Genomic DNA, 22553 nt, shown 5'->3' with positions numbered 1-22553 from the left:
CCACCACCACCACCACCACCACCACCACCACCACCACCACCACCACCACCACCACCACCACCACCACCACCACCACCACCACCACCACCACCACCACCACCACCACCACCACCACCACCACCACCACCACCACCACCACCACCACCACCACCACCACCACCACCACCACCACCACCACCACCACCACCACCACCACCACCACCACCACCACCACCACCACCACCACCACCACCACCACCACCACCACCACCACCACCACCACCACCACCACCACCACCACCACCACCACCACCACCACCACCACCACCACCACCACCACCACCACCACCACCACCACCACCACCACCACCACCACCACCACCACCACCACCACCACCACCACCACCACCACCACCACCACCACCACCACCACCACCACCACCACATGAAAATCCTTTAAAATCAGGTAGCCTTTTCCTGTTATTTCTATCACTGTGATTTTCAAAAATAAACATACGCAGCATCTTAACTATTTCTGGTCTAACTGCGACCTTAGCTCGCAGCGGCCGAAATTATGCTCAGCCCGTAGTAAGGTTTGACAATTCACTAAAAATCAAGAACGAGCTATGCACACATTCTGGTGGTTACATCGTATTTCTTCATGTCTTAGTTACGAGAGTATTTAAGCAGATGGCAGTATTATATGTCTAAGTCAGAGAATTTACGATATTTTCGATCAACATGCATCAGTATGCTCTTGGTGGAAAATATCTAATTCCCTCCATGGGAACTTAGAATTTTCCAAACATGTGCTTGTCGAAAGTGATATTTTTGATATTTTATGATGTATTATAAATTTATGCGCAAATGAACATATTATTGACATATGAATTCGAAACAACTTCTTACATTTCATTATGATTGTAGTTTGTTTTACGGCCTAGCGCATGTTCCCGCGTATTTCAAATTTGCATGAATACGTAAGATTGTCTACATATTAGTAAAGTTGTCTGTTTAGAAGACTGTATTTTCTCTTTCTTAGAAGTCTTTTGTGGTAAATGGAACAATATTTTTACATTTGAAAAAAGTTTTCAATAAAAATAAAATTTCATAAGAGCTCCCATTTTCATTATTGTAATTATTACTATTATTATTGAACAATTATTTTTATATCGTACTCATTATTGTTGTTGTTTTGTAATTGTAATGCAGATTTTATATTAGCAAAATAGGGTAAATATAACAGTATTTCAGAAAACTGTACTTGCTTAGTTATCCGTCAGACCTTTTTTCCATTTGCAAGACATGGCATAATATATAAACAATTTTAAAATCTCAAGTGATAGTTGGCATAATACAAACAACGTTTTTCAAAACTAGATGCTCAAACAAGCACAAAGAAGAAAGAATCATGCAAATATCTCCTACAGGTACAGAGATATAATGTTTTAAATATCCTAAAAAATGCCCAGTCCAGAATGTTTGTTAGGGATATTAAGGCCCAGACTGGAATGGGTTAATAACCTTGCCTGTGACTTGCTAATCACTTCATTAATTCTCTTAATTTTGTCCAACATTGAATTAAATAGTACTACAGTTGATGCCTTACTAAATACAGGAAGTTGAGCTAATTTCTTACTAATTTTTGAAGGGAAAGTTTCTACAATGGCATCGGATTATCAGATCTAGAGAAAACAGTCATATCATTCTTTGGGATTGGGAAGATAGATGTAAAACCCATAGGACGGATCAAGACAACAATGCTGTTAGACAATGAACAGTATGAACTTGCCATGTACATTATGTTAAAAGATAGCAATGACTATGAAGGCTATCCTAGGAGAAGAGTTTCTAACCCAAGTTGACGTACACGTTGACTGCAATGAAATTTAGACCATCAAGGTAGAGAATAGTTTCCCCCCTAGTGAACATAGATGTTTTCAACTGGTGAAGAAGAATTGGATACTGGGCATCAGTAACTGAAAAGTTGAAGGAAGAAATAGCAGAAATAGTTTCCAATTACAAACTGGAGAAAACCAAGTCAACTAATGTGGAGCTCATATATTATGAATTTCATTATAGTCTGTATTGACAGTTGATCACTATCAAATGTTCACCTATTCAATACCATTCAGCTCAGCTTTAAAAATGGATTTGTCATTATGTAAGAAAAATTACAGACATTTTTACAGAAGTGATTGGAAGAAAGACCCAAAATTTAGAAGAGCATACTGTCATTATTACAGAACTGAAATATACACAAAATTAATCTGTACAAAATAAAAAAAGTACAGTAACAATTTAAAACACAAAAAGAATTCAGAACCACATCATTCACCACCAGGAAAAAAAAAAAATCTACTTAGACCGGAGAACCTTGAAATTTCGTTGCCTAAAGCCAAGGGTATGCTTTTATTTTTTTAATGCACAATATTCCTCAATTCTAACATGTGACCCTTTAACAGAGACATAAAAGGTTTTTTTTTTTTGGATTCCATTGCAGCTTGGAATATGTTTTGACACTAAACAAAGTGCACTGAAGTTATAAGAAAAGTACTAGCTCCGCATTTTAAACAGAAGCTTGTCAGTGATCTCGGTGATAGAAAGTACAGTCTTATGAAGATGAATCCACTCATTTAACAAAACTCTTAGATATGACTACAATACTTCGGTGAAAGTCAAAGCAGGATTGTTTCTATGTTTCTGGGCTAACAACATTAAAATTAGCCACTCCTAAGAACCTAACTCTAGTGCTGGCAGAAGCCATTAAAAATATGGGCAGAAAGCTGAAAAGTCTTATAAGGTATTTGTACTAATAATGCCACTGTAATGACATGAAATAATAAAGAGAAACTCTGTACTGCCACATCTCATTCTAGTTTACTGTGTGTGTCACTCACTGCACCTTGCAGTATCCCATGCAATGGAAGCTACACTCTTAGAAATCTTTAATTCCTAGTGAGAGAAACATATACTGTAATTGGTTTTGGATTTCTTCTTGTTGTTTCAAAGAATATTGGGAAATTTATAGGATGATTAATTGGGGTGCAAATTCATTGAAAATTCTAAATATGAGCCCAGCATGTTGGCTGTCAATTAAGCCTGTTGTATCAAATTTTAAAAACAGCAGGAAAATACTCCTCACAACAGCGACCATTGACACTGTTCCAATTATACTCACGACACCTGTTCTATGTGCTGGCTCTTCTATCATCCTCAGTCCACAGAAGCATACCCTCACACAGTACTCCAATATGACGCTTGACACCATGACACAACTACTCCTCGTTCAGACTCTGGTGGGACAATGGCGATAGCCAACACTGCTATTCCAATAAATTCACTGCTATATTTGAAATCAGCCTTGACAAAGTTTTTTAATTGATTATATATTATCACATGATACACTGTACATGTTTCAAGGACATTTGCATACTCTTCTTCAGCGGTTTACTCAACTACCAAATGTCACTTGGACCTATTTACTTTTAGTTATTATTAAATACCAGTCACATTCTTAACAAGTCCTCTTATAATCTGTACAACATATTTAATATATAAACATCTCTTAATCTATATATATATATATATATATATATATATATGTAAAATAACATGTCCTGACTGACTGACTGACTGATGGACCGACCGACCGATTCATCATCACCGAGCCAAAACTACTGGACATAAAGAAATTAAATTTTGGGAATACATTTATAACAGAGCGTAGGTGCACACTAAGGGAGGATTTTTGGATATTCCATTGAAAAGGGGGTGAATTTTTAAAATGAGCATATCTATTTCTCAAAAACTTAAAATTTTACAGATGTAAAAATTGGTATTTGGAATCTCCTTTAAAAATAAAGAAACACTTTTTTTTTTTTTTTTTTTTTCGAAAAATCCCATTAACGGGGGTGAAAAAGGGGGAAAATGGGTTGAGCACCTTTTATGAGGAGACTTATATCTCAAAAACTGAAGATGTTACAGACATGAAAATTGGTATTTGGAATCTCCTTTGAAAATAAAGAAACACGTATTTTTGTGGTTTTGGATAATGCGTTGTATAGGGGGTGATCAGGAGTGACAAATGGGGTGAATTTTAAAAGACTATATCTGAAAATTATCTCAGATATGTAATATATTACAGATTTGAAAACTGCTATTTGGAATTTCATGTAAAAGTAAAGACACATAAATATTTTTTTTGGAAAATCCACTTAAGGGGGTCTGAAAAAGGGGGTGAATTTTAAAATTAGCATATCTACAGTATATCTCAAAAACTTAACATATTGCAGACGTGAGAACTGGTATTTGGAATCTCCAGAAAAAACCCTCGAGGGGGGGGGTGGGGTGAAAGATTTGAAAAATTAGTCGAATAATTTGTATAAAAATAGATAATACATATACGAAAAATCTAAAGATGTTACAAACATGAAAACTAGTATTTGGAATCCCTTTTAAAGTTTAACACTCATTTTGGGGGGGGAATCAATTTGGTAGGGGAGATGAAAATGGAGATGAATTCCTTTTACGAGGTTACATATATCTCAAAAACTGAAGAAGTTACAGTCGTGATAATTGGTATTTGGCAGCTCTTTTAAAGAAACGGGTACTGTTTGTTTTTGGAAAATTCACTTGAGTGGGGAATGTGAAAGGAAGTGAATAAAATTGAATTATTTTTCTGGAGAAACTTATATCTCTAAACTGAAGGTTACAGACATGGAAATCTGTATTTGGAATCTCCTTTAAAAATAAAGAAACATGCAAGAAAAACTGAAAATGTTTGAGGCATGAACATTTGTATTTGGAATTTTCTTTCAAAGTAAGGGAACACGTGCTCTTTTGTCTTTGGAAAATCCACTTAAGGGGGGTGAATGAATTAAAAAATTAGTTGCTTTATTTTTTTCTTTGATAACCGACACAGATAGGTCTTATGGCGACGATGAGATAGGAAAGGCCTAGGAGTTGGAAGGAAGCGGCCGTGGCCTTAATTAGGGTACAGCCCCAATATTTGCCTGGTGTGAAAATGGTAAAAGCACGTAAAACCATCTTCAAGACTGCTGACAGTGGGATTCAAACCCACTATCTCCTGGATGCAAGTTCACAGCCACGTGCCTCTAACCGCACGACCAACTCGCCCGGTAAAAATTAGTTGAATTCTTTGTATGAGGATACTTATATCTCAAAAACTAAAGATGTCAAAGACGTGAAAATTGGTATTAGGCATCTCCTTTAAAAATAAACACGCACTTTTGGGGATGGGGGAATAAACTTAATGGGTAGGAAGGGGGAGGGGGTGAAAAGGAGTTGAATTAATTACTTTTATGAGGATACTTATATCTCAAAACTGAAGATGTTACGGGCGTGAAAATTAGTATTTGGAATCTCCTTTAACAATAAAAATACATGCATTTGCTTTTTTTCTTCGGAAAATCGACATGAGTGTGGAGTTGAAAATAAGTAAATAAGGAGTTAAAATATGTTTATGAGGATAATATATCTTAAAAATTGAAGCTGTTATAGACGTGAAAGTTGGTATTTTGAATTTCCTTTCAAAATAAATAAACCCGTATTTTTCGCTTAACGCATATTTTTTGTTTGCGGATAATTTATCTTAAAATCTGAAGCTGTTACAGTTGTGAAAGTAGGTATTTTGAATTTCCTTTCAAAATAAAGAAAGGCATATTTTTTGTTTTTCTGAAAGTCCACTTAAGGCGGGAGAGGGATGAAAAGAAGTGAAGAAGAAGTTGAATTATTTTAATGAGTATACATTTATCTCAAAAACTGATGGTGTTACAGACGTACAGACATGAAACCTGGTATTTGGAATCTCCTTAAAAATAATAAAACTAGTATTTTTTTGCTTTTGGAAAATCCAGTTGAAAGAATTGGAAAAGAATTGGAAAAGCAGGTATATCTTTAAATGAATACTGGTATATCTACATTATATGTCAAAAACTTAACATGTAAGAGACAAGAAACTTGGTATTTGGAAATTCCTTTAAAAATACAGGAACATGTACCTTTTTGTGAAAAATAGTTGAATTATTTTTTGTGAGGATACTTATATGTTAACAACTGAAGATGTTACAGGCATGAAAATTGGTATTTGGAATCTCCTTTTAAAATAAATAAATATGTATTTTTGTTTTCGGAAAATACACTTAGGTTGGTGTGGGAGTGGGGGAAGGACTGATCAAGGAGTTGAATTCTTTTTATGGGGATACTTATGTATATCTCAAAAACTGAAGATGTTACAGATGTGGGAATAGGTATTTTGAATCTCCTTTAAAAATAAAGAAATATGTAATTATTTTTTCGACTTCAGAGAAGACAATTTCTCACATGTACAGTTCTACAGAATGTCGCATGGTCGTCTTAGCCCATAAAGGTAAAACTGTACCACAAACATGGTTTACAAAGAATTTCTGGGGTAAATGAAACTCAACTCTTGGGTGAGTTTTTATACTTTCGGAATTTTCAGAGGCTGGCTGGCTTCGAATATGGGTGTTTAGAATATCCTTTAAAAATAAAGAAACACATACTTTTTTGTTTTTGGAAAATAGAATGAATGGGGGTTAAATAGGAGTGACAAATGGGGTAAATTTTTAGAAAGATAATATCTATAGTATATCTCAGAAACGTAAAGTGTTATAGACGTGAAATTTGGCATTTGGAATCTCGTTTAAAAGTAAAGAAATATGTATTTTTTGTTTTTTGGAAATCCACTGGAATCTGCTTTAAAAGAAAACAAATTCATATTTTTTGATTTTGGAAAATCCAATGAAGTGGGGGTTGAAAGAATTGAAAATTAATTGAATTAATTGTATGAGGATACTTACATCTAATAGAAACTAAAGATGTTACAGATGTGAAAATTGTTATTTGGATCTCCTTTAAAAACAAAGAAAAATGCATTTTTGGGGGAAAATCATCTTGAGGGACGGAGGTGAAAAGGAGCTGAATTCCTTTTTTTTTTTTTCAAAATGGCGCCCGGTAATGACGACGTAGTGTTTTATTCTCCGAGTAAATTAACCGTAAAATGTGACGAAAAGTGCGGAAAATGTCGAAAATTAGTGAAAAATGGAATGTTGTGTGATTCATGTGATCGATGGTGGCATTATAAGTGCGGAAATTGCCCTAGAGACGTAAAAACTAATGAAAATGTTGACTGGATTTGTGAGCAGTGTGTTCGGAATGTTGTTGTTGGGGACGGCGTTGACGAAGCACCGAAAACAGTCGATGAGGAATATAAAAGTGCATTAGAAATTATAAACATTCTAAAAAAGGACAATGAGACTCTTAAAGTTGAAAATCAAGAATTAAAAGAAAGACTGCGATCGCTAGAATTTGGGACTGACCATTCTTCGAGTGATATACCGGTACAAGTAACAAACTCGAGCACGTGGTGTCAAGTAGTTCGTGGATGGCCGGCTAAGAAGAAATCTACAACTGAATTTCCGGAAATAAACATTAGAAATAGGTTTTCTGCCCTAAATAATTTAATCCTGGAAGAAAGTGATCGCGCGTGTGAAACCAAATCATCGCGATCCGTTGCCGTGCCGAGTTTAAAATTTAGGCCTAGAATTCAGATTCAAGACCCAGTTAGGCCTAAATCAGCGAAGGTAGCTGTGTTTGGTGATAGCCAAGGAAGGGGAATTGCGGGAGTGATTAACGACGAGAATATAGCAGCAACCGGAGAAATATATCCAGGAGCTTCTATCAGCAGTGTTGCGGAAAACGTAGAAGCAGCAACTAGGAACTTCGGGAGCGGCGATGCAGTGCTTATCATCGGTGGGACGAACGACGTAGCTCGCGACGACGCCAAGAATGTAAGATCACAACTTAAACATACACTAGGGAAGCTGACCCACACTAACGTTTTTGTAGTGAACGTGCCCCACAGGCATGATTTGAGTAGAGACTCGTGTGTGAACATTGAAGTGGACAAGGTCAATACAGATACCTATTGTTAAAATTTGTAAACATTTTCGGAATACTCAGGTTATTGAATGCAGCAGTTTTGAGAGATACTGTTATACAAAACATGGCCTCCATCTAAACAATTCAGGTAAACGAAAGATAGCAAATATTGTTCTAGATTTTATTAATCTTAAGATATGTACTGTAAAACAGGCAACTCCCTTGAGTTATAATACTGACCAGGAAAACTAGTAGAAAGAGCCAGCTGTACTTCAAGCTGGCTCAGTCAACTAGAAAAAGAAACCCAGGATAGTAAGGAATTTCAAGTTACCCAATTGCAACAGTCAAGTTTTAGGGAGGAAGGGGGTCTGAGATTGCTCTTGGTAAACTGTCAAAGTGTAGTAAATAAACAATTAAAATTCGGTACATTGATGGAATCTTATGAGACTGATGTGGTGATAGGAGTGGAATCGTGGTTGAAAGAAGGGGTGGGTAATAGAGAAGTATTTCCAGAAGGGTACACAGTCTATCGTAGAGACCGAGGAGATAAAAAGGGAGGGGGTGTGTTTATTCTGGTGAAGGAAACTTACTGTTCACATGAATGGTTTACCGATGAAAGGGATGAAATATTAGGGATAAAATTAGTTTGTGATAATATGAAGGAGGTGGGAATTATAGGAACATACAGGCCTGGAAGAGAGGAAAGAGACATGGAAATCTTTGAAAAAATAATAGATTATACTCATAAAAACAATAATAATGATATGGTAATAATTGGGGGAGATCTAAATTTGCCTGAAGTTGAATGGAAAGGAGCTGCAAGTGAAGCCTATGAACAGAAACTGGCAAATAAGTTAATTTGGGAGGGAGGATTTACACAAGTAGTACAAGAACCGACTCGTCTCAATAACTTACTAGATGTATTCTTGGTTAAACCATGGGAAATTGTTGATAAAACTGAGGTAATTGAAGGAATAGGAGACCATAAGGCTGTAATAATGGATGTAGGACTCGTACCAAAAAGGCTTAATAAGAGGGTTACACAAGACAAGAAATTGTACAGAAAAACTAAAGTTGATGAATTTGGGACTTACCTTAAATCACAATTCAGTTGTTGGATAAGTGAAGGGAGTAACGTGGATACACTTTGGGCTAAATTTAAAGGAATTATTTGGGAAGGAGAGAAGAGATTTGTACCTGTTAAGAAGGGTAAAAGGACCTCAGACCCTGTTTATTATACAAGGGAAATAAGAAAATTAAAAAGAAAATGTAGAATAGTAAACAGGAAAATCAAAGAGGGTAGGGAGAGTAGAGAAACTAGAAAACAGCTAATGAGGGAACTGAATAGAGTGAAAAAGGAAGCAAAAGAGAATTATATGAATGGCATACTTCAAGAGGGTAATGACCACAAAGGGAAATGGAAAAAGCTGTATTCATATATCAGGAATCAAAAAGGAAAAGGAGTCCAAATTCCTACAATGGTGGGAGAAGGGGGTGAACACTATTTAACAGATACTGAGAAAGCAAACCTATTTAGTAGGGAATTTAGAGATTCAGTCGATGATTGTCAAGAGTTGGAAACCGAAACAGAAGATAGAGAGGGAGAGAGACAGAGGGAAACAAGAAGCTTCTCATTCACAAACGAAGATATTTTCAGAGAAATCCAACTGCTTCAGCAAGGAAAAGCTGCAGGAAGTGATCAAATTACTGGGGAGGTATTAAAGACAGTGGGGTGGTACATAGTGCCTTATTTAAAATTTCTCTTTGACTATGTCATAAATAATAGTGTAATACCAAAGGAATGGAAGGAATCTATAATAATACCAATTTATAAAGGAAAGGGTGATAAAAGGAAACCAGAGAACTACAGACCAATCAGCCTGACCAGTATAGTTTGTAAAATTCTGGAGAGTTTAATATCAAAGTACATCAGAGGGATATGTGATGATAAAAATTGGTTCATGAGGAGCCAGTATGGATTTAGAAAGAAATTTTCTTGTGAGGCACAACTGGTGGGATTTCAGCAGGACATATCAGATCAGTTGGATTCAGGAGGTCAGTTAGATTGCATAGCCATAGATCTTTCCAAAGCCTTTGATAGAGTGGAACATGGAATATTATTAAAGAAATTGGAGGGAATAGGATTGGACGTAAGGGTTACACGTTGGATAAAAGCATTTCTAAATTCAAGGGTTCAGAAAGTCAAAGTAGGAAATAATGTATCGCAGGAAGAGAAAGTTTGGAAGGGAATTGCACAGGGTAGTATAATCGGTCCGTTACTTTTCTTAATATACGCAAATGATTTAGGGAACAATATAACATCAAAAATAAGATTGTATGCAGATGACATAATTGTTTATAGAGAAATAAACAACATTGAGGATTGTTCAGAATTACAAAGGGACCTTGAAAGTATCCAACAATGGGTTGAAGAAAATAATATGAAGGTTAATGGAGGCAAATCAACTGTTACAACTTTTACAAACAGGAGCTCTAAAACTGAATTTGAATATACTTTGGATGAGGTAGTTATCCCAAAAGATGGCAAGTGCAAATACTTAGGTGTGAGATTTGAAAGTAATTTGCACTGGAAGGGTCATATTGATGACATTGTTGGGAAAGCATACAGATCATTACATGTCATAATGAGGCTACTTAAAGGATGCAACAAAGAATTAAAAGAAAAAAGTTACTTGAGTATGGTTCGTCCATTATTGGAATATGCAAACAGTGTTTGGGATCCTCACCAAGAATACCTAATAAAAGAAATAGATAGTGTGCAGAGGAAAGCAGCAAGATTTGTAACAGGGGATTTCAGGAGAAAGAGTAGTGTATCAGAAATGTTAAAGGAACTTGGGTGGGAAACTTTAAGTAAGAGAAGGGAGAAAACTAGACTTACAGGATTATATAGAGCCTATACAGGAGAAGCAGCATGGGGAGATATCCGTGAGAGGCTTCAGTTGGAAAATAATTATATCGGCAGGACTGACCACAAATATAAAATTAGAAGGAATTTTAGCAGAAGCGATTGGGGTAAATTTTCATTCATTGGGAAGGGTGTGAAGGAGTGGAACAGTTTACCAGGGGCAGTGTTTGATCCTTTTCCAAAATCAGTACAGATATTCAAGAAGAGAATAAACAGCAACAGAGAAAATAAATGAAGTGTTAGAGGGCATTCGACCGGTGCAGGTTATTGTAAATAAAAAAAATGTGTGTGAATAAATTAATTCCATCCCCTGGTCTAAGGAGTTTGGACAGCCAAAGTAGGGGACTGCCTGTAGGGGTGAAGTACAGTGGGGACTTCGAGGGCCCTGGGACCGCTACGGTAGCTGTGAAGGCCCTTCAGGAACTCTGAAAAGTGGTGGCAAAAGGGGCTCTGGTTAAGACGCAGCAGGTCGTTATGCTACTTAGGATCCAGAACGGGTAAAAAAAAAAAAGTAAATAAATAAATGCAATGTAAATATTAATGTTATACCAGTTTTATAGTATCATTTGAAGCAATTCCACATACTGTATATCAGTTGACTATATTTGTAAGTAGTACAGGAGATATTATAATTAGAATTTTGTAAACAATATAAATTTATTAAGGATGAGCTGTGTGTTTAATAGAAAACATTGTTAGCGTAAATTGTATAATATTGTATTATAGGAAAAATTTTCTTCTCTTGTTAATTTAATATTTAGTGCTTGACAATAATGTATTTTAGTGTACCATTTGCCACCGAGGTAGACACCTCATTTGCAAATAAAGAGATTTTGATTTTTGATTTGATTTGACACTTATCTCAAAAACTGAAGATGTTACAGTCATGATAATTGGTATTTAGAAAATCCTTTACTAATAAAGAAAGAAATATATTTTTCTGGAAAATTCACTTGGGGGGGGGGGGGGTAGGGGGGAGTTTGAAAGGAAGTGGAAAAAAGTGAATTCTTTTATGGGGATACTTATATCTCAAAATTGAAGGTAACAGACGTGAAAATTGGTATTTGGAATCTCCTTTAAACATAAAGAAACATGCCTTCTTTTTTGGTGGGAGGTTGGGGGGGAGAAATCAACTTAACAGCAGTGGGGTGAAAAAGGTGTTGAGACCAATTGATTTTACTGTTCATAGTGTACGTGATTCTGATCATAAACCGATCATTTTTTTATCTTTCCTGGGTTCGTTTTCAAGAGCCATTTTTTCCTTTGGAGAACTTAAAGTTAGATTACAGTAGATTCTCCTGGCATATAAATACAAATTTAAACACATTTGAAATAAACAATAGGAATGATATTGACCGTGCAATTGTTTACCTCTATAATGTCAATAATCCATGGAAGTATATCGTTCGTATTGCCAGAAATCCCGCATACTTGTCTACGCGCAACAATGGTGCTGGTCACATTGTTAGCCATGACAATGGCAGCAGATATAATTTACTGCCAAGTAGCGGTCTTACATCTTGCTGCGGGGTCCAGAACATCAATAATAATAACCTAAATTCAAATAATATCACTCACCCTAATAATAATAATAATGATAATAATATTAACAATAATGTTCTGGACCGTCATCAAAATGTGCGGACCGCACTTGAAACAGTTCCTAGCTGGGTAATGACTATGAATGCAGTCCGGCTGCGGGTTCAGTACCACCAAGGCACCCAAGACGACACCACGCCGGATCTCCTCAAGAATTTAATCCATATTAAAAATGCTTATAAGAAAAGATGGCAAAGATTTAGGGACCCAACTGACCAGGCAGAATACCTGGAGCTAACCCAGGAAGTACGAAATCGATTGCAGGAAGGAAAGATTGAAAAATGGGAGTAACTTTCCCGTCACATTGTGTATTTTGGTGGATTATATATAAAATGTTAAGCATTCAATTATAAATTACAGTATAATACCGTAGCGAAGCATGGGCGTCTTGTTAGTTGATATATACATAATGTGTATCATAAATAAACTGAAAACTACACTCTTCTATTTACAATCTTATTAAAATGTCATAGAGTCTTTTAAAAATGACTGAAATCTTCCAACCCAGTGTTTATATCTGCTAAATGTTGTGGCTACTTGCATATTATAACCACCTGTCCTCGAACACTGCCTAGGGTGTTAGCTTCTCACTTCACAATAAATGAATATTTTGTTGTTCACACATAAACATAGTTGGCCTTGACCTTAGTTTTTATCATTTGAGGCAACATGCTAGCCAGTTGAACATTGATATCAGAATCTATATTTTACTCCTCCATTTGCATATTGGAAAATGATTGTTTTGACTTCCAACCAACGGACCTACTGCTGGAAGTCAAGGGCAAGGTGGATGCAGAAACTTTCAAATAGAGTAAATGAAAGAGTTTCTTGTTTGGGAGTCAAAACAATCATTTTAAAATATGCAAATGGAGGTGCCTAGCATGTTGCCCCAAACAATAAGAAACTAAGGTCAGGGCCAACTATGTTCACATGTGTACAATAGAATATTAATTTATTGTGGAGTGAGAAGCTGCCACTCTAGGGTATGTTCAAGGACAGATGGTTATAATATGGAAGTAGCCGTAACATTTAGCAGGTGTAAACTCTGAGTTGGAAGATTTCAGTCATTTTTAAGAGATGCTGATTTTAAGGAATCAGTTATTTGTAAGTAATAGACAAGAAAGGCATTTTAATTAGATTATAAATAGAAGAGTGTAGTTTTGAGTTTCTTTATGACACATTATATATTAATTAAGAGCTGCTTAGATTAAATATGTTGTACAGATTGTAAGAGGACTTGTTAAGAATGTGACTGGTGTTTAATAATAACTAAAAGCAATAGGTCCAAGAGATATTTGGTAGTTTGAGTAAACAACTGAGGAACAGGACACTAAGGTCCTCGAAACATGTATGGTGTATTATTTGATAATAAATAATTAAGTAACTTTAAGTATTGACAAGGCTGATTTCAAATATTGAATTCATTGGAGTAGAGATTGTAGTCAATATGGACCCATACAAAATCAAACCATAATGGTTAAGTTAATTACCCAACACTACTGTCGCCCCAGCCCAACCCCAACACACTGACTCCAACTCTGACTCTGACAGGCTGTTTGCGGTTAGCCTCCGTTTTTTTAGAAATAACGTGATGAGTATTTGAATATTCACAATGTGGTTAGTGATGAAACACTCTTGTTGCACATTCCAGAAATGTATGGGGAAACCAGACGAAGAGAACAATACATGGAAGAGCCAGCCATGCCCTCCAGGCCAGCTGGGAGGTTTCCAGTTGTCTGACTAACCAGTCCCTTCCAGAAAGTACTGATAGGTGCCACCACAGGGCTGGCATGTAACAGTATGCTTTCTCGAAGTCTATGAACACACAGTCCAACTCTTTCTGTACTTCACGGTTGCACCACAGTAGGGCTACATAAGCAATACTTACCATAGCTGCAGTACTAGCAGTAGTGACTCGAAGTCCAGCCCAAGGAAATTGTAGCCACACTGAGTAACAAAACAGCAAATTTAAAGGAATTGGAAACTTTGAGAAACTGTGATTTCCGTTAAGAACAAAATATCATAACAAGCGGCAACTAAAGGCCAGGATATGGACAGTGGACGGGACCCTACGAGTTCATGGATTGTAGGACTTTCATGAACTGAAGTTCAAAAAATAACTTAACCTTTTTTTAAAATGAGCTCATTAAATATTTGTAACAGAAAAGGATTACTTAACCAGGTATACATTGGAGGGTCAAAAAGTGGTGTCATGATTAACTGCCTTGCCTTTGCTGATGACGTTGCGCTGCTATCTAGGAATACTGACACAGCAATAGAACAGCTGAATGTACTAAAACTACAAGCAGAAAAAGCAGGACTACAGATTTCTTTCGAAAAAACTAAATATATAACAGACATCAAAACAGCCCCTCGGTATCTGAAGACAGAACACAGTAAATAGAAAGAGTTGATAGCTTTAAGTACTTGGGTGAAATAGTGCAATTGAAAACTAATGAAAGAGATGCAAACAACACCAGACGGGAGAAAATGGCTGCGGCTTTTCGTAGGACGTATCCTGTATACAAGAAGAAAACCATCTCCAGACGAGCTAAACTAAGGCTCTACAATACAGTGATTAAAATGGAATGTCTGTATGCTGGTGAATGCCTCCAAATGACAGGAAAAGTGGGAGTGAGAGAAGCTGAGAAATTCGAAAGAAAGATCCTTCACAAAATAATGGGTCCAAAGATTGTGGATGGGCAGTATAGGCTGCGAGGAAGGGAAGAACTTTACCGAGACAATGAAAGGCTAACTGAGTCCATGAGAAAACGGAGACTTAAATTCTATGGGCATTTATTTAGAATGGATGAGAAGAGACTAACGAAAAGGATTTTCACAATACTAGACAGCAGACCTAAAGTGTCAGACAAATGGTTCAGGGAGGTGAGAAAAGATCTCAAACAGGTGGGACTAAATTCAGAAGGCATCTCAAACTGAACAAAGTTTAGGTCAGTGTTCAACAGATTTCAGGGATTCCATGACGAACCAAAACTTAACCATGGGTGGACGGAAGAAAGAAGACAGGCTGCCAGAGAAAGGATGCTAAAGTTCTGGGCTGTGAGGAAGGCTTCCAGAAACATGTAATTGTTATCTAACGTGGTCTCTAATGGCCGTAAATGAATATATATATTTGTAACAATAACAACAAGGTAAAATTTACATAAATGTAATCAAAAAGAAAGAGACAAATGTTTTAGTACAACATACTCAAACATTAAAACTAGAGCCGAGATGCACGAAAACTAGATCTGTTCATAGTAGAACACAAATGTGCCTTGGCACAAATGAACTGATTTTCCATTTTCTGCTAAGGGAGCAGTCCCAAAATTACCTTTTAAACCCCCCCCCCCCCTTCTTTTTTTTTTTTTTACAATTTTGCTTTACGTCACAGCGACAACACGAGATAGTTCTTACGGTGACAGGGGGATAGGAAAGGACTATGAGTGGGAAGGAAGTGACCGTGTCCTTAATTAAGGTAAAGGTACAGCTCCAGCATTTACATGATGTGAAAATGGGAAACCATGGAAAACTATCTTCAGGGTTGCCAACATCTCCAGCATGTACGCTCGTAGCTACGTGACCCAGACCACATAGCCACTTGCTCAGCCCAAAAGAATAGTCATCATCATCATCATCATCACCTGCAGTTTCCAGCTTGTGGCCAAGTTTGCTTGGAACATAAGCCTCCCCATCTCCTCTTGTCTTCTCACCACTTCTTCCACCACCTGTCTTTCACAAGTCTAACCCCTCATCCACGTCGTGGGAGATAGGCAACATCATAAAGTAGGGAATAGCCTGTGTGAATGAAGTACAGTGGAGACTAAATATTCCCCAAGACCGTTATGGTAGCCGTGAAGAATCCTGAAAAAGATGGCGGATAACGGGGCTCCAGTGAAGTCACGACAGGCCTAGCAAGTTGGTGGTGAATATTAACTCGCTTTCAAGAATGCAAGGAACAATCCAAAAGTATAATAATTTACCTTAATTATAGTTATAGTTTACAGCAACATTCCACCAGCAATTTAGCGTTTTTTGCATTTTATGTTCTCTGTTAATTTTCTTGTTTGATTATTGTATCTATCTGATGTTAATTTTCTTTCTTATTTGGTGGTGACTTTGTAAATATTTTTCCAGGATTATTTCCCAACTAGAGCTGATATTCATTTAGCAGTTGAAAGGGAAATGGCACACAGAGTCGTAGAAGATAACCCGAGCATTGTGTTACGTCATGCTGCTATGACTAAATGCAAACCAATTGTACAATTCATCGCACCTCCGTACGATATAGGTGAGAAAACAAACTAATGTTGAAATTTAGTTGTTAGATTTCAGAACTACATACACTGACATGCCAAACGTCATTGGATAGATGTGTAGTATCATGTAGGCGCTCCTCTGCCTTGGCCTAGTACAGCAACTATTCAAGGCATCGATCCCACAGTAGAAGAAACACTTTAGTTTCATTTTAATTTAATTGATTGCTTGCTACAGGATTTTCATCCCAATTACAGCAGCAATCTTTGTGATACACAGAGAACTTACAAATAATTATTACTTAATATTACCTAATGTTATCTCATTTTAATCTAATCCTTTTTGCTGAGAAACTGAATTACTTTCTAGACATTCTGCATTGCCATAAAAACAAAGTTGAACTACATAAATAGAAGTCTCACAATTAATAACAGTAACACAATATACAGTCTACAGCACTAACATTTGGAAACACACACACAAAAAAAGTGTCAAAGAACAATACATTGCTTATTATGACATTAATGGGAATATAAAGGCTGGCCGGTGTGATGCTCCATTCTGACTGTGGGATCAATTACATGGCCTTTCTTGCTGTCATGAATTCTTTTAAAAATATTGTTATGTTTGTACTGAAATCAAGAGCATTATTTTTCTGAGATGCACCATTATAAATACTGCATAGTCTGTAAAGTGGTGAATTTTTATGGGCAGATGTTCTAGCTTTCTTATTTGAAAATGATAAATGAAATCTTGAATTTGGGCATGGCACATGGAAATTCAGGAGGGAAAGAAACTCAGGATTATCAGTTTGTGAATTTATTATTTTATATATGAACTTTTCTGCATCTTTCTGCCTTCACTCTTCTAAACTTTCTATTTCTAAATTTAACAAAAGCTCGTTGTACGAAACCATAAAGAGGATATTGTGATGTTCTTTTAAAATGTAAATATTTCAAGTATTTCTTTTGCACCCTTTCAAGTTGATACACATGCATTTTGTACCTAGGGCTCCAAACCACACTTGCGTGTTCCACTTTTGACCTGACCAAGGTGTTGTACAACTTAATACACGTTTTTATGTTTTTAAATGGTTTCACATTTCTTATCACAAATCCTAAAGTTCTACATGCTTCAGTGACCACTTTCTGTACCTGAAAAGTGAAGGTCAGCTCCCAGTCTAATAATACTCTGAGGTCTTTCCATTCTGTTATGGCTCTCAGGTCATCGCACCCTTACTTGTAAGTGTAGAGAGAGGGTGCTTTATATCAGGCAAACAACATGGACACATTTTGGAATGTTTAGATATAATTTATTTTCTGCGGCCCAGTCTGTTATGTTATTCAGGTCTAACTGGAGATGTTCATTGTTGCTGATTGTTGGAATGGCTTTGAATACTTTGAAGCCATCGGCATTCAGTATGCAATCAGAATAAATCACTCGATCGGGTAGATCATTTATAAATGTGAGAAATATTAACGGGCCCAAATTAGACCTTTGAATTATTCCTGATTTTACCACGTATTCTCTAGAATTAAATCTTCTATATGACACACATCGTTTCCTTCCACTCAAGTAGGAAGAGAAGAAACATAACAATGAATGAGAGAACCCCAAATTATTTAAAAGTATATCATGATTAATTTTGTCGAAAGCTTTCTCAAAATCCATGAATATGACATCCATCTGATCGCCGCTTTCGAGAGCGGTAGATACCGCCTGTGTGAAATTAATCAAACTGGTAACTGTAGATTGTTTTGAAAGAAATCCATGCTGTTTTTCTGATATTAAAGGTCTTATGTGATTCTATATTCTAAGATATAGTACAAATTCAAAAAATGTTGTTACTGCTGACAGTATGGATACTGCCTGTAGTTATTAATCAGCGTGGGGTCTCCTGATTTAAATATTGGGCACACTCTCGACACTTTCCATAAGAATAGAAATTTAGACGTTTTGAAAATTAAATTGTAAATGAAGAGAAGGAGGTACTTAAGATGCTCCTTGCAACCTTTAAATACATACGGTGGTGGTGGTGGTGATTATTGTTTTAAGAGGAAGTACAACTAGGCAACCATCCTCTATATAACACTAATCAGAGGGAAAAGTGGAAGGGATCCGATACTTCGAAAAATGAAGATATCGGTCAAAGAATGACAAGGGCCACGAAGGGAGTGAAAATGAAAGACTCCCTAGCCCTCGCAAACCTAATAGCGTCGGGGTCGGAAAAGAACAAGAGTTGACCAAGTGAGGTCAGATAGGATAGATGATGGCATAAGTAAGTGGAAGCAATGCCAGGACTCAGCTGAGGACCCCGTGGTCGCCAACCCACGCTCCATAGTTCAGAGTCCCTGGGGCTAAATACATAAGGTGGAATTTGATCCGGTCCCACGGATGACTTTGGTTTTTCTTCATTACCATTTCAACCTCTTTTAGGTTTATAGCGCTGATATTTAAACAATTTGTATTAACACATGAATTCTTTGGACAAGTATATTGTGCCATGTCTGGAACATGTACAGAATAGAAGAAATTTGCAAATCCTTCGGCTATATTCTGATCGTTATCTAATATTTTATCTCTGTATTTGAATGCATTGCAATTACCATTATTATTTCTTTTATTTTTGGCATAAGCCCAAAAATATTTTGTATTACCTGATATATCTTGTTCTACTGGTGGTATATACCTTTTATAAGCTGATCTTATCGCCGACTTTACTTCCGATCTTATTTTTTTGAATTGTCTATTACAATATTCTGAAGTGTGCTTTCATTTTCTGCAGTATTCTTTTTCTTTTATTGTTTTTATTATGTCATCCGTAAACCAAACCAGATACTTCCTAGACTTTGCCTTGCATGTTTGAGGAACCAATACGTTTATTGCAGAGTATACGTTCATGTAAAAGCAGTCTACTGCATTATCGACAACATTGCATTCGTATAATGTTCCCCAATTTATACTTCCTAGCTCAATGTACAGACGTTCAAAGTCGGCTCTCCTGAAATTTTAAGCTGTTTGGAAGATTCCATAGCCTTTTTTATGATCTGGAGTGACCTAGAGTTCTATTTCTAGGGCGGGGTGGTGAGCATCCTCAAAAAGTATGAGATCATCACTCTTTATGCATGCAACGTTTGTTACTGACTGACTAATTAACATTAGATCCAAAGTTTTCTAAGCTCCTGTGTTTGTTTAAATGTAGGTCTGTTTTGTTATTACATATTGATGGCATGTTAAAATCTCCGGCAATTATTATATCATGTCGTGGATCTCATGAGGTTCCAACCAGCCAATTACCTCCCAATGTATCCCTGACTTTGAAAAAGGTGGCACGTAAATACCTTAAACATACCCGACTTTCCCTTGAATGAGTAATTTTAGAAGCAATCCTTCAAAACCCCTCATTGCTTGCTCAACTTTCAAGACAGATAATCCGCTCTTGACTGCTGTGAGGACGCCACCGCCCCTCCCTGCCCCACCCCTAGCTCTATCGGCTCTGTATACTCTGTACTGCCTACTGTTGACCTCCCTGTCATACACACTAGACTCAAGCCAGCTTCACTTAAAATACAAATGTCTATGTTACTACATAATAGGTTCTCATTGTGCCTTTGCTGGCAAGATGTAGTGTTTACAGTGCACTATGTCTTCTGGTATGGGCTAGAGCAATTTTGTTACTTTCATTGATCTGTCTCAGCTTTATCCTTGGCTTTGACAAAATGAAAGTGACTGAGGTATGAGTGATGCTAGTAATGCCATTCCTTCTGCAGCCAGTCCCTGCTATGAATGGTGTGAAAATATTGCTCATAGGGTCGGTTGGTGCATGCATTTCAGTGGGCTTGGCAGACTGATATGTAATAGCAACTTCTGGCTCGGTGAGGAAAGCAACGGGAAACTACCTCACTCCTCATTTCCCTAGTACGCCTCTTCAGTGATGCCCAGGCCATCTATGACAGCTGATGGCGGAGCTGTTGAGGATCCAATCAACCTTCGGGCTGAGGACTAAACATACATACAGGTTCTCATTGAATATATCTAATTTTGTTTTCAGTCCACATACATTTTGATAATAAATTATCAGGTTTTTATTATCGTTATCACAATGGATCACAATAAAAATGAAGAAATCCACTTACCACAATAGATTTCTTCATTTTGACAATTACTTATAAATTGTATAATTTTTAATTTTTAAATTGACCTTTTGTCATGAATTATTAAGAAAAGAATATTCATTAGGACATATAGTCTATGGAATATTGTACAAGTGTTTCCTTGATGACTTCTTTCAATTGTAGAATGATAACTGCTTTCAATTGTAGAAATAATTTATTTTTCTCTTGAGATTTTTGTTTGTTTTAATGTTGTCAATCTTATGTTAATTTTAAGGACACATCCTCCAAAGGATTACTTTGTCATTTTATGTATTTTTCATCTAAACAGTGTTATGTGGCTGAAGATGTAGATAATATACAAAACATGTACCACTTTTAACCATTAAATTGCCTTAGGCAATCATTGTATCGACTAGGTGGAAAATAAATAAATGCTTAGTTGTGAATCTATTGAAGTGGGATACGGACCATGAAGCTAATTTTATGTAATCCTAATGCCAACCAGGCAAACAAAGAAGCTAACACCTACCTCAACTTAAAGATGAAAATAGCTAAAGTGACAAAAGATATAGTGGTTTTGAAGGAATGCCTTAAAAATAATTTGATGCCCAGTTTTCTTAAAATTGCCCAAAGAAAAACTATATATTCTAATCATCATAAGTTTACTCAAATGAAAGTCAATAAAATATGGTTAAAAATAGAAATTAAAAATATGTATAAAAGAAAGAAACTTCTTAATGAGAAAATGTACTTTGCACACCTCTCAGCACCACTGAACTTGCTTCCTCGGGAATGGGATTCTTTCCAGAAACATATCAATGAGAAAATGGAGAACACAGTTAAAATGAAACAAGAAATTTTGGATAATAAATTTTTTAAGTTGAAAAATTTAGCATCTAATAGAGAAGAAAGAAGGTTAGTTCCTAATCTTACATTTGATGATAGTGTTTATCCACCTCCAATTAAAAACTTGTCTAAGATAGAATTTAATGAAGAAGAAACCTCTATTTTAAGTCCAGGCCCTAATTTCAATTGGCCAAGTTCAAACAAAAGTTATGATTTAATCACCACATTAGCAGAAACAGAAACAGCAATACAGAATCTACTTGTAGATTTACTGAATGACGTAAGGTATGAAGCTAAGAAGAAAATTCCTATTTTAGTAAAAGTTTTACAATCACTTCGAGGCGCCAACAACTTAAAGAAAAAAATCAAGCAAAAAAACTTAATAATCACAAAAACAGTTAAAGAAGGAACAGTTGTAGCCCTAGATAGGAATGTTTATATTGAAAAAACAGGAACATTTTTTAATAACAATTCGTTTAGTACAGTTGATAAAGACCCGACATCACATATTCAGAGGGATCTTAAAAAACTATTAAAAAGTGCATCTTTCTTGTTTAATGAACATGATGTGCAAACATTAATAAATATGAACCCTAGACTCCCGACTGTGATAGCACTGCCAAATTACATAAACAGGGAGAACCGATTAGACCTATCATAAATTTCAAAAATTTATAAAACCTCTAGATTTATACATAATTTCTTATCAAGTAAATACGTATTTCATTGTAAAACACCTATCAAAAACTCAGTGGATTTTTGCAATCTAACTAAAGATTTTAAACTTGGATCATCTCACACGACATGTTCGTTTGACATAACCAACATGTATACAAACATTCCAATAGAAGACACTATCAGAATCATTAACTCCTCAGCGCCGACCTCTATACGTGGTATAGACCCTC

The 22553-nt window shown here is 36.3% G+C and overlaps 1 protein-coding gene across 1 annotated transcript in view; it reads left to right on the top strand.

The window, feature by feature from the left end:
* LOC136876887 (hydrocephalus-inducing protein homolog) overlaps positions 1-22553 on the top strand; it is a 267949-nt gene that overhangs the window by 138832 nt on the left and 106564 nt on the right. The window contains exon 9 of the mRNA XM_067150643.1: positions 16565-16718. Coding sequence (XP_067006744.1) covers positions 16565-16718 — 154 coding nt within the window. The remainder of the gene's footprint in view (positions 1-16564; positions 16719-22553) is intronic.

Source organism: Anabrus simplex, chromosome 7 (assembly GCF_040414725.1).
Source record: "Anabrus simplex isolate iqAnaSimp1 chromosome 7, ASM4041472v1, whole genome shotgun sequence".
Classification (NCBI taxonomy): Eukaryota; Metazoa; Arthropoda; class Insecta; order Orthoptera; family Tettigoniidae; genus Anabrus; species Anabrus simplex.
The sequence above is the reverse complement of the archived record's forward strand: the minus strand, read 5'-3'. Positions and strand labels throughout refer to the sequence as shown.